This window comes from Cydia strobilella, chromosome Z (assembly GCF_947568885.1).
Source record: "Cydia strobilella chromosome Z, ilCydStro3.1, whole genome shotgun sequence".
In the NCBI taxonomy this organism is placed as follows: Eukaryota; Metazoa; Arthropoda; class Insecta; order Lepidoptera; family Tortricidae; genus Cydia; species Cydia strobilella.
Genome location: NC_086068.1, coordinates 52,196,513 through 52,211,143, shown reverse-complemented (window position 1 = coordinate 52,211,143; position 14,631 = coordinate 52,196,513). Strand labels below are relative to the sequence as shown.

At 37.1% G+C, this 14,631-nt stretch overlaps 1 protein-coding gene across 1 annotated transcript; it reads right to left on the bottom strand.

Annotated features, from left to right (window-relative positions):
• Positions 1-521: 521 nt before the first annotated feature.
• On the bottom strand, positions 522-2,795 carry LOC134755268 (uncharacterized). Its single transcript, XM_063691782.1, has 2 exons — positions 2,105-2,795; positions 522-1,066 (listed from the first exon to the last, which is right to left on the bottom strand). Exons 1-2 carry the CDS (start codon positions 2,778-2,780, stop codon positions 843-845), a joined length of 900 nt encoding a protein of 299 aa, XP_063547852.1. The 5' UTR covers positions 2,781-2,795; the 3' UTR covers positions 522-842.
• Positions 2,796-14,631: the final 11,836 nt, after the last annotated feature.

Here is a 14,631-nt window from a genome sequence, read left to right as displayed (position 1 = left end):
AGTGATACTTGCAGGCAATGCAGGGGTTCTTAAAGTAAGGGCTCGTAGAAAAACTAAATGAATGTCATCATCAGAACTGGAACTTGACAAACATGTATCGTTGTACCTTACTTGCTTAGCAAACTTAACGAACAAGACAAATACGGCCAAACTCCGCAAAAATCGGCAGACTTTTTTGTACAGAGAATTACAGACAAGGCGTCTCCGTTTGGAGGTATCCTCTAAGTTTTCAACAGATTTCGAGTGACGAAATCGAACGATCGAAAATCATACCTGTTCTACCATGTACAATGGATGTTTCTATGATTATGAATAAAACGCAAATATAAGCTGATTAACATGTTATTTATTGATTTTTCAAGGTCTGAAAAAAAAGTTTCACACTATTTGAAATAATCATCAAGTTGAATCCTGTTCAGTTACTGTTGCAAAAGTCGTATTGGCATTCTTAACAAGCAGGCTTATATACATGTACAATTTTAAAGTTTATCTTATTTATATATAATTCTAATACCTATGTTAAGTAAACAAAAAAAGGAATATACTTATCTGCGAATTTCTACATACTAAACAATATTTTTTTGTATTTTTTGTTTTAACATATTATTATTTTGGTACTAAAATACCTGGTATATCAAAATTACTTGATTACATTTATTGTACTAACCGGCTTTAGAAGACCGCTAACACAATGAAAAATAAACGTTTTTGTGTAGTTAACTGTTGAGATTTTTTCCGACTGGCCTCATGCCCCGCCTGAAAATGCAGCTGCCCGTGTAAGTTGATGTAATTTTGTTGCATAGCCGATGGAAATTAACACTAAAACATAGATAGTTTAGTGTTTAGCCCCATCGGAGAGGCTGTCCGGGCGGGCGGAGGTGCGAGGCGCGCGTCTCGGCGGTAAGCGGGCCGTCCCGCGTACGCGTGCCGTCCGGCCCGTAGAAGGCGAAGGTGTGCCTGCGCGTGGGCAGCTGCCGCCCCTTGTGCGACAGCGCCTGCAGCCGGCTCCAGAACGAGAACAACTTCTTTTGGACTTCCCCCGTTTCTCCCTCGTTTATCACCAAGTCTGTAACAAGTAAATTCTCTAAAAAAAATATAGGTATTTGTGCAACGTGGAGGAAAAAATAGGTAATATTATAAACGGGTGTCTAATACAAGCCGGGGTGCATAGCCAACATGCCAATCGTTTACGCTCCGTAGAGAACGAAACGCAACTGTCACGGTGGCATTAATATGGAAAAGTGATAGAGAGATTCCCTAGGGAGTTATAGCTTTTTTTCACAATCCATAACTCCCGCGGGAAAAATATAGGCCTTTACCCTTCAGTACACCTGCATGAAATAAGATTTTTTTCGAGCAAGTGTGATGAAAATGAATAAATCGCCGAAGCAAGAATTATTTTATGTGTCAAATTGAGGTCTATAAACCTATTCGTGGTGCTCTCATTTACATACGAGTATAGTAATAGCCCGTCCCCCTGATTTTATTTTATTAACTAGTTTTGATTGAGGAACTTTTAACCAAGGCATTTATTAAACCTATACATTCCGTTATAATCGATTCTTCGGTGGGTATTTATCAGTAAATTTTAGAATAGAATAGAATAGAATAATATTTATTCAGGCAACACATCATTATTACATTACAGAGATACATTAACAACAACAAGAAAGAAAAAAAAAACAAAGGTGAAAAATACAAAACTAACAGATAAGGATGTGAGGCTGAAATGGTCTCCACTCAGCAATGCAGTTGGCACGACTAAGCGTTGTCAACGGCGCTGGTTTTCTGTGGAGCCAGGAGGAGAGGAGGTGTGCGGAACGGCATACTGCGCGACTTGTGTGTCAGGTAATAATAAATAAATAAACATTTGTCAAAAGTAAATATGAAATATAAATACTTGTATATTACAGCAAAGGTACACGTATTATACATATAAATTCATTATATTGCGGTAACTAGAAATAGACTTGGGGGTTAGTAATATTTAGGAACTGGAGCTATGTAGAATGATGCCCTTAGGCAGCAATACCTTGTTGAGCTATTAGGTGTGTAAGCCCCAATTTTATTTTATTCAAGTATTGGTGAGATTTAGGAAACTTACCAGGGATCTCTTTTTCGCCCGTTTCTTCTGTCTCAAAATTTTTACCCACTTGTTCTAGCGAGGGTATAATTTCGTTTGTGTTCAGTTTCTTTCGTTCAGCTTGCCATTCTAAAATATCTGTATCAGTCCAAGCCTCGTTATGTGACGATGGCCGTGCCATAGCTTTGTACAGGCAGTTCTGATGATTATGGACATAATCAAAAGGACTCGTTGTTGCCATGTACGTATCGTACATATAGTAAGCTTGATCGTCCCTTATGATTACATCTTTGTTTTGCAAATAGAACGTTTTAATCGTAGGAAGAGGGATTTCATACTGAAGGGGTTTCGCGTTGGTGTTAAGGTTTTGCTCACGCAAATAGTTCTGTTCGAAGTCTTGGGGTTGAAATTGATAGATGTACGTTTCATCTTTATAATTGTCATGGTGCAGGTTAGCAGCCTGACTTTTGGTGATATAATCGTTGTACTGTTTATTGTCAGTGTCGAACATCCAGTTGGCCTCACTATTGAACAGCCTCCTCAGGACGTCGCATTCGGTTAGTGTGTTATGTGTATCACTACCGGACTGGTCGGAGGCAGGGTCGGGGCCCGGTTGTAGGGGCGGGAGTCGCGGGAGTAGAACCCCCTTTGACAGGGTCACGGCGGCTAGTAACAGCATGGGGATCAATCGCCACATCTGGAACAACACCAGAAAATATTTGTAAATGATGATGATGGTGAAAGGATAATCTTGCTAAAGAGTGTGAACATTTTGCAAAAAATGCTAGGTGGTGTAATTTTAAAGTGCGATTTTCAGGTGTCACATGCGCGTTTTTACTAAACCGGTAACATAAATACTTCAGACATTATTTTAATTCATAAAGTACATTTAAATACACCGAGGTATAGTAAAATTAACACTGTGATTATAACTATATGCTAGTGTAGTCACATTAAACCCAGATATTCCGAGAAAAAAAAAGAAAAACCAAAAAAACTTATGCTTTTCAAGATGGCGTTTGATCCCCGTGGTCCCCGAAGCCCCAATTTTATGACACGCAAACAGGGATCCCTGAAATTGTAGGTGTCAAATTTCATTACTGTCACTATTGTTTAAACCCCATTTAAAACCTAAAATCTGTTTTTGCAGTCACATTTTTAAGTTCTAAAAAATTCCTCCATTTATTTTAGTAAATTTGTATTGCATATAGCACTCGTGTACCAATTATGGATCTAGTGATGTCTACTTTATTGAAACCCACTCAATAGTTTAGGCGCTAGAAGTAAAAATATGATTTAATATTCGGCGTCCTCTCAAGGCGGCTGTATTGATTTTTCTTTAATAAAACAATAGTAAACAGGTTGTGAAGGGCAAGAGGAATCTACCGATACGTCATTTAAAAAAATCCGCCCAGTATCCTGAGCTACTGGGTGTACTGATTATCAGTATTTAAACCCATAACCCTACTTTCTCTTTAAGTCGCAGTCGAGTAAAATGTTGATATTGGGGTATAACGTGTATAAGTGGAATTCATATTCCTCCAAGTTTCCTATTAAGAGTGTTATCCCCTGAAAGGGTATAAGCGCTAAATCTAAATTCAGCAATTATTTTCTATAACAAGATGTATTTTTTCCGCAAAGGTATCTAGAACTTTTTGTGTAGAATTTAATAAGCTTTAATGTTGCCTTACACCATATTTTCACAGAGAACGTAGATTTAGAATTTTAGAGTAAAACGCAAATTTCTCCAGGATGGACAAATTTTCCAAGATGGCTGCGATTCCTCGAGGTCCCCAAATGTCAAATAGAGTGGACATGAAAAAGAGATCTTTAAGTTAATTAAATGTATGGATGTTAAATACATACCAAATTTCATAACTTTGGAAGAGATTTCGAGGTTAGTCCTTATCCGATTGTGCTATATCGCCCACCGAGGGATTTATTTATACGTCGTCGCTATACTCCATAGGATGCAGAGACAACGAAGCGAACATACTGATACTTTCGTCTTTTATAAACGGTTAGCTACATTCACGGTATTGGTTTGGAGTAGCTCATTATATTTATTGAACTTTTTTTATTTCAACCACAAAATCAATTTGTAGCTCTGTTTGCGTTTAAAGGGAATGCATAATTTTCATTTTTACTAGTTAATTTCACGGGATCACGTTGACTAATTTAAATTTAAATGTCAGAAATTAATTTGCTCCTGACTTGGGAATATTCATAAACAGGTTGTCCTCTAGGCGAAGGGGCTAGTCATCAGCCGATAATTTGCATATCTATTCGCCTTGCTTGCGTAAGATAAAACTTCAGGCCCACGGCTGAGTGAGTGAGTAGTGATTAAACCCATTGAAACGAGACACTGCCTGCGGAAAAGCGTTTTATATTAAACGTTAGTTGAGTCGACGGTGAAAGAAGGTTGAACAAAAGAGGCGTCAAAAAATAAAGACTGACTATGTATATATAGACTGACACTTGCGGCGATGATAATAATTAGAAGTATTAAATTTCAAGTATGTAGTAATTTAAGTTGGAGTCTGCGTTAATGTTGTTTATGTTTGATAAATGTACATATACTGTGCAAACAGCAACACTCCAACTGTACATCTGTGGACCTTATTACCAAAGCCATAAGGTACATTATGCAATAAGCATGATATTACAAAATTCCGTAACCCATCACCGAAAGTTGGAGGTAATGTTTGAAACATAGGTTAAAAATCGTTACCGTATGTAGTTTAAATTTATATTGCGCACGTAAAAGGAAAACAAATAAGATAAAGCCACGTAGAATAAAATAACACATCAGTCTAAACGTGCAATTTACGTATTCCTAACGAGTCGATGACAAATTAGAATGCAATAAAGATGATAAATGTACGCTGAGAGCATTCTTTATTAATGAGAATAGCTTTTGCACTGTGGGAATGGGAATAAGTTGATTATAGTTTTATGAAGATTTATAATTTTATTATAATTCTACAAGTATTCGATATATGAATTTAGGAATCGGAGTTTTTGTCGCACTGTAAGATTACCTATAGTGAGCTATGGAGTCGATATTAACATTAAAATTAAAGTCATACTCATCCTCATACTCATTCAGTAATTTTAACATATTTTGGCCTGCAATGATTTTGTGTAATGTCATATATTATTTGAAAAGCTCGTCTTATAGAAATTGTGGTAAATTGTAATATTAATAACTTCATAATTATCTCTTATGAAAGCCGCTTCATAAATTACAATCGCAACAATATATATCAATATAATATGCTTAACAAGATGATTAAGTTGAGAAACAGCAAGCTAGCAAGCAAGCAAGAACTATGAAATTATAATTTAATAATAATTACGTTTTGTTTATAGTCTACATATTTATAAATAATAAAATAAAAATAAAATAAAAAGCCTTTTATTTCTTGAACTTTTTTACATTTTTTCATATTTGTTTAAGCGTTCTATATTTATAATATTATTCAAGAACCCCGTTTTCACAGGTAAAGGCCTCCTCCAAAGCCTTCCATGTATCTCGGTCCTTGGCCACTTGTATCCAATTTGGCCCGGTAATTTTGGTGATATCATCTTGCCATCTCATAGTAGGTCTTCCTATCCCTCTTTTTCCTAGAGGTCCTTTCCACGACGTCACCCTTGCTGTCCAGCGCCTGTCTTGAGTACGTGCTACATGGTCTGCCCACCTCCATTTAAGTTTTTTGGCATAGCTGAGAGTCTAATTACTTAAAAACGAATGCTTAGGATGTTTATAAAGGCATTTCCGGGCGAAATTACTTATGATGAGTATGGCTTTAATTTTAGTATCGACTCTATAGCTCATTATAGGGGAAAGTCTCCGAGTGGCGGACACCGTCTTTAAAAAAAAGTATTTGATAAAATATATCTTCATTTATAAATTACGTTAGTCAACTTTAGAATCAACATAAAATAAGACAAATACAACTTCTACATAAACTAATCTAAAAAAGAAAAGTAAACTTTAGTAAAAAAAACTCATTCTTTGCAAGAGGCACTTAAATACCTACCGAAAGTTCGTTTATTGTCGGCGTGCAACGCTGCGTCTTACATAGGCGAACACTCGCGAACGCGAAGCGAGGCGACGCGGCGCGGCGCGGCGGGGCCAGCCCAAGGCGTTCGCGTTCGCAACGAGATCGCCCACGTAGGACATATTTTATATCATCCTTTTTGAAGTCGGTTTATCTTTTTTTTATAAAAGTTTTTATTTTTACTTCTTGTTACAGTTTCTGTTTGCGTTCATCCAGTCCTGCTATTCCTGCTAACGCAAGAAATCAAGAACTCGCAGAGCGCGCCGAACCTAGATTGAAACTGTAACACACTTGGAACTCACTTATAGCGTAATATTAAACGAGACAGCGATTCCTAATAGTTGTTCTATCGCTTGAAAAATTGGTCTGTTCAGTAGAAATGTTTGGCATTATACTACCACTTTCAAGTGAAGGCACCGTTTTCAAGTCAAGGTCAGTAACACACATTTTGTATCCTAGGGTATGATAACTAACTGCTTACCACCAGGCCGTGTGCTTGTTTGCCACATAAAATTGTCTCTCGCTAGGTTATCTCTTGTATCCAGTCCAACCACCAATCTACACTAAATTATTTTCCTTGCCTCCCACGTAATAGTTTACCACTTGAGACGTCACCATGGGAATTGGACCGCGAGGTAAAAAAAGGTAGCGACGGTTTACATAACAAGTGCCAATTGGGAACAAAAATGGGCAAAAAACCCCGAAAGGGATAGTCGTCGATGAAACACACACACACACACACACACAAATGTGGACGTGTTGATTCTAGATTTTTGGTCAAGGCGACGACAGCCACCTAAATTTGATTGATCACTCAATAAACAAAAGTAAAAAGCTAATCTTTATAATTTTATTGACTAATCATAATTTATTTTTATTTTTATTTACTTTTTCTAATTCACACATTAGAAAACAAAAAATACTTTAAGAACAAATAGTTGTGCTTGCACACAACATGAAAAGGTCTAATACGGCGTTCTCTAAACAAAAGATTTCCTTTGGCAGAATTAAGCTTTGTGTTCCTATGATGTATTAAGAAGTGGAGCTGCCCAGATTCAGCGGCGTTATTCATAAACGCGTGACTGGCCTGAATTAGCTATTTGGCGTTTGTCTTTATTTTGACTTATAAGGGATAAAACATAATTTATCTAAATCAGGCTCAGAAATTTAATGAATACGGGTGTAACTTTTTAAGTTTAGGTTCTAAGTCAAGTTTGGTATCATTTTCAACTAAATCAAAAATGTAGACAGACTTTATCTAAATCGGTTCAGCGGTTATTGTTTCCCCATACAAACAGGACCAATGCTGCCAAAAGAAAGAAAGAGCTAAGACGATTGAAATGGTTCAAATTGTCAACAATTAACGCGTCATTTAATTCTATTACATTTTATGGAGACTTTTCTGGCTTTAATTGTACAATTTTATTAATAAAAAAATTAAGTGCTTTAATTGCTTTCACACCTTAAATACCTACATCTTAAAGATTTATTCAACATCATTATACACAAATAAGTAAAAAGGTTTAAAGCAGGTGTAAATATTCTCAGGGCAATTAAGCTCGAGTTGAGCGATCAAAAGAAAGCTTGGAAAGGACTCAGTTCTGTTGCGAGTCCCAGAACTCCCACACTCCCACAAGAGGGATGTTGATACACGTTAGATTTTATAAATTGGGGCATTTTCTATGTAAAGGGACCTTATTGTCGATGGCGCTTACTCCGCACAGCGTCGCGCGGCATTGTATTTTTATCGGAGCATCGTTTATAATGGCGTAAGCGCCATCGACAATAAGGTCCCTTTTTATAGAAAATACCACAATTATTCTATTGAAATCAAATACGAGGGAACTATTTAAACAAAGAGGAATTAATGATAAAAAGATACAAGAACTCAAAGTATAGTTTTTTTTAGCTTTTATACATGTCAATTAAATTTTAGTTAATTATCTATCCCTATCACTAGTCTGAGACAGTTCGTGAAGTGGGTTTTTGCGCAGTGGTTCCTTTGTAAAAGATAGCATAGTTTAGGTAGGATTAGCTGTAAGTATGACTATTTACTTTCAGTAGGTATGTCATCTTTCACTTATTAAATATAAATAATATGAACTAGTTGAATACAGTCCGTTAACTCTCAGAATGACCTTCGGATTTTAGAAAGATACATCGGGTATCGGCGATAAAACGCGAACGTGATACTGCTGTTCTGCTCTCTTATTAACTCACAAAAAGTTTTAAACTTACCGCAAAAAGTTAAGGATACCTATTGTCTCAATGTAAAATAAGCCCTAATTTAATGACATTATGCTTAATATTCGGTTGATGACTATATTGCGATTTGACTTTTTGTCATAATCTAAATAAAATAGAATCTCAATTTGAAATTCGAAAACAAATTTGAAATTATATAGAGTTGATAATACAAGTCACATATTTCATTTCATATGGTAAAATTATACAATTGGAAAATTGTGATATTATTGTTATGGTGGTATTAACTACTCTTATATAGTTTAAGGCGAAAAGACGACTGCACTCTTTGGGTGTTGGATTGCAACTAAATCAGTAAGAGACTGTCATTTTCTATTACGCGATTACGTCCGATTTTACCCGAAAAACGAATATCATTCTGAGAGTTAACGGACTGTACAAAGTTTTACCACACAGTCGCCAACCTCAATTAATTTAATAAGGCGAGAGTTAAGTAGTACCAAAGACCTATGTAACTCCGTATAAGATGAATACAGTCTAAGGAAAAAACGTACATCGGAAATCAAGAAAACCTGATTCTCGGACAAATGGCGCCTATATTTTTGCCCTATTCTCGGCTAGATGGCGTTGGCGGTTTCGTTTGTTATTTAACAATTTTAACACATATCAGTGAAAGAACACATTATATAAAAATAATAAATACAAATAAAAAAAACATTTATCATATATATAGGTATATATATATATATAAATAAATATTATAGGACATTCTTACACAAATTGACTAATAAGTCCCACGGTAAGCCCAAGGATTGTGTTATGGGTACTTAGTAGGCCGAGCACATGATTGGCGCGACAGTATCTCGCCGCGAGATAGACTTATCCGTCTGTTACGAACTGTACACTGGTAGTCTATGTCGCGGCGAGTATCTCTCGCGCCAATCATGTGCTAGCCCGGCAGACAAATATATAAAATATAGAAAATATATGGGTTTTACCCATTTTTATATCCAACCAAGATTTTGCTCGGAACACTCGGTTACAACTCTCTAGAAGTAAGGCGTAACTGCAACTTACTTGCTACCGTTTGTCGCATGCTGCGTGGCGAATCAGACTGCCCTGATCTTGTGAGTCGTGTGCTTAGACTGCACGTACCGGATATCCCTAGGATTAATCTGAGACCGCGGGTGCGCCCACTGTTGGCGGTGTCACGCAGAAATTCGCCGCTCCCTCGAGCACTGACATTACTCAATGCGCTCCTGACGTCAGCACCTGATTGTAATTTGTTTGCATGGAGATGGACGACTGTGTACTGTGAATGTCTGAAGTATTGTGAGACGATCGATGATAGGCCTTCCACAGTCGGTGTATAATACTATGTTATGTGATGTGTTATTTCTGTTTCTTCCTGTGTATTTTGTATCTTGTACCTACTTTTGTATTATATTTTTCTGGAAATGAAATTTTCTGTTAGGTTAAGTTTCTCGGCGCATTGGTGTTTGCTGTAATGCCGTTTAAATAAATATATATACTTACATACATAGAAAACACCCATGACTCAGAAACAAATATCTGTGCTCATCACACAAATAAATGCCCTTACCGGGATTCGAACCCAGGACCATCGGCCTCACAGAGGGTCACTACCCACCAGGCCAGACCGGTCGTCTATATATATATAATATATATAATATATTTATTATATATACTAACAAAACGCGGGTACTAAGGGGATGCTACGGGAATTATAGGCGGATGCTATGGGATGATACGCGGTTACTACACTTAACTACGGGCACTAAACACTTTATGCACGGATATGAAACAGTGTGGATACGGTGTAGTGGACATAGTAGTCCGTATCGCGTTACATTCCGTGCCTGATACGTTCACAGCACGGTCATGGTATGATACGGTGTAAAGGGTAGAGGTCTCTATTCCATAAAGAAAAGGACATGGCGATCTAAGCTTGAAAGTCTCATAAGTATCGCTGGCACTTTGTATCCTGCGCCATCTCTTTATGATACGTAACAAAGGCGACCTTTGAGATTGTTGTTCGATTGGGTTTGGGGACCTTACGCAATGGATATTCTAAGACTGAAATAACATTTGATATCGACAAGACGGCAAGTTTTGCAAATGCCGTCTATTTCTATTTCAGTAAAATTCACCATTGCGACATAAACACATGCTTAATTATGAAATCCTATCGAATATATTTACGTAATTGACGTTTTATTCTACAGGATTTGTTAATAAGTTACTCCGAGAATAAGCTTAAGTAATGAGAAAAGTAATTCCAGGTACCTATCAGTTCTTAAGGATTACTTTCTAAGGCTTATGATTAATATTCATTAAAATTATATAGAGACCCTCTGCAATGTTTTTATGACGTAGAAAGGGTTGTAACAATTAGCAAAATAATAATATTTTTTTAAAGCTGAGTGATGTTAGAAAAAGCATGTGTTAAAAAAGGAGATGGCTAGCGCCTTACTTATAAGACACTCAAGTACATTTATACATTTACATTCATTACTCGATTCCTTTTCAGCTTTATCCGGTTGGAGGAATAAAATCATCCAGACGTTTTAATTCCTATTCCTTCTCTATAACACGCATATAAGCATCACATGCCGCCAGCCATATGCGAATACTGGGGAAATGTTGATTAATTATAATAGGTGATAGTTTTGATTTACGGTTTACGGTATACGATTTTCATTTTCATTTCCATGTCCATTTTTATTTTCTAATTACTCTTACCAAAATACAAATCAATCCGACCATTTAAATAAGAGGTGTGAAAAATTACTTACAAAAAATGCTTATCCTAGGTAGCTTGGTTGTTTCACAAAATTAACTTTATTCATAATAACATTACGGAACACTCACGGTTTACGTAAAAAAAACATTGTTAAAATTTCTTTGATGTACGGACCCTTGGAACACGAGTCCGACTCGCACTTGGCCGGTTTTTATTGTTACGTGATCAACAAAATAGCGATTAAGATTTAAAAGAGCTTTCACCCGACTATTAAGCTGTATATGATAGCCGTCAACCATAAGGTTGCAGGCCATTAATATATGGTCCAACATTATTGGAGCTCTTCATACAACTTGCCTGGATAAGGTATATGACGAATTTTCAGTGCTTAAGTCGGGCACGGATCGGATTCACAAACAAGCTATCTTCGACAAAGGTACAAAATACAGTTATACGAGTATGAGGACGACAATCACGAAGGACTCAATCCTCGGGAGCTGAGAATCTTCACTGATGGGTCCAAAACGGACAGCGGATCGGGCTCTGGAACCTTCTCAGAAGACCTGAACATGTCAATCTCCGCTAGGAGCCCATAACTCGGTATTCCTTAAGCTGAGTGCATGGGCATCATAAACGCGGCGGCTGCCATCACTGCAAGGAAGGTGGTAGGATCCTCCATCCGCATACTCTCCAACAGTAGAGTAGTCTTGATGGCTCTAAAAAGCCACATAGTCACATCTAAACTTATACACGAATGCCACGAATGCCACAATAAAATCACCCTACAATGGATCAAAGGACATAGCGGATCCCGGGGTAACGATGCTGCGGACGAGCTTGCCAGGCAAGGATCAAGTGCGGAAGCGATTGGTCCAGAACCGATCCTCCTGATACCGTTTAGCAAGGTACGCTCAATGCTGCTGGCACGTAAAGGGAAACTACACACAGAATATTGGCTAAATCAGACTGGATGCAGGTACGCCAAACAAGCCATGCCTGGCATCAACGGAAAGCTCACAAGGGTGCTCCTTCAACTAGGGAAGACCCGACTGAGCATGGTAACCAGTGTCATAACAGGTCATGGACTATTTAACAAACATCTTTTTATAACATGTGTCACAGACAGTCCCCTATGCAGAGGATGCATGGAGACAGAAGAAACAGCCTCTCACGTGGTGCTGGAATGCAGCGGAGTGGCCCCATACAGGGCAAAACATCTCGGATCCCCGAAAGACATCCCCGAGGTCATAGGATTCCTCGAGGAGCTGGGCTGGCAGGACTAGCCCACCCCCCATGTCACGCAAAATTGGCGCCAGTCGTCGAGTTGCGGAAAATCGCCCGAACTACAATACAATACAATAGCCGTCAAACAGCGTTTTCTCAACTTCAATATTCAAGTCGAAAGAAAATCTTGCAGACAGCCATTATACGACTATTTTATTGAACGCACCGCTTTTACTCAGCAATTGTGCTGTAAGAACTGAATGTCGAAAGATGGCGCTATTAAAGCTAGTTTGACGATAAATTAGCAATTTGGTTACTTTTATACAACCTTCATACGACATACGGTCGTAGGAAGGCGATCGGGAGATACCTTTATACAATTATCGAGTAAAAGCTATATGAATTGGTCGAGAACACTTTTACTCGACAAGTTTATGCGGCAAAAAATAGTCGAGTTGCTTTTATACGGCTTTTTGATAACGATAGATATTTCACACGACTGTTTTTCGACTTTCGAAGACAAGGCAATTATGCAAAATCAATAATTAAAAGTACCTAATCGACCTATGGCCATGATTTTTTTCCTTAGGACTTACTTGCAATCGGAGACTTTACATGTGTGAAGACAAATAACCCCTAGCGAAAAACATTTAGATTGCAATATTTACGAAAACAGAAACACATATTTTAGCAAACTGCATTTCATTTCATTAATTTTAAAATGATTTGTTCATTATAGTATAAAAATCAGCGGGATTGCCTCTTACTTTTTAATTTTTAGGGTTCCGTACCCAAAGTGTAAAAACGGGATCCATTACTAAGACTCCGCTGTCCGTCTGTCTGTCTGTCACCAGGCTGTATCTCATGAACCGTGATAGCTAGACAGTTGAAATTTTCACAGATGACTGTTGCCGCTATAACAATAAATACTAAAAAGTACGGAACCCTCGGTGCGCGAGTCCGACTCGCACTTGGTCGGTTTTTTAGTTTTTCGTTCTAAAACTCCCAATAGTCAATGGCATTACTCATTCAGTCAACATAATAAAAGTATTTTAAAGAATTTGAATATTAAATAACAATTTAATAAATAAAATAAGCAATTTTTATCTTGCACTTTATTTTATTTTCATTAATATAGTGCTATATAACTTTAAAAACCTATTTAATATCGTACAAACGTGTACAAACAGATTATGCATTTGCTTATTTACGCATTAAAAAATATATTTTTGGTGTATTCCTTTCGGTTCCCGTCTTATGAAATCAAGTAAATACAATTCAAGAAAAGAAATCAAGAATAATTTATTTTAACAATTTACTTACATCATTTTTGATAAAAAAAGATTCAATGCGGGATTAGTAAAATAAGAACAACTACCAATTGTTCCAGGCGGGGAAATAAAGACACAATTTTTCCATTTGGTTTCCACTCAGTTGCTCGTGGGACACGCAGAGGAGTACACGACTTTTCTGCACTAGAGCAGAAACGTATCACTTTCTGCGCACCTTTTAGAACAACAACGACCTACTTTCAGAGCATGTGATACGGAAAATATTTTGACGTTTAAGCAATCAAAACAAATAATTAACTGTCAACATGATATCGAAGATAACCTACATTTTAATAACGACCATAATATTTTAACGTTTAACCAATCAATAATAGTTATTTACGATACAAGTGCGGAAAAGAGGAAATTAGAAACGAGCTGCGATAAATTAAAACACGACCGCAGGGAGAGTTTTAAATCGACACGAGTTGCGAATTACCTATTCGCACGTGTATCGTACAACATTTTACAGTACATATGGCCCTTTAAACTTTCGACATATGCACGAAAAGTGCTATTTGACGCACTAGTGCGAGAAAGTAGCACCATATGTACTGTAAACATAGTTTGATACCTACCATCATTTACTATAATTTTACGTTCAACGTTCAATTAATCAAAACAAACAACTAAATAACAAGCATTCGCAAGTAATCAAAAGAGAACGAACAAATGCGGGCGCAATATTCGACAGCGCGCCCTCATAAGTATATAGGTAATATATATAAATAATGAGGATTGAAAAGGATTGAAAAGGCTTAATTGCTTATTAAAACGATTATGGTGTTTCTTTGTATTGCCGAGAAAGATTAGTAAAATATGATTTTGTGAACAAAAAATGTGATCGATTATAATCATAGTGAAATACAAGTAAAGAAAGAGTGGTAACTCCATACATCAGTTATCTTACCAAAACGCGAGTTATTTCGTTGTCGACATCTTAGCGTCAAGTAGCGGAAT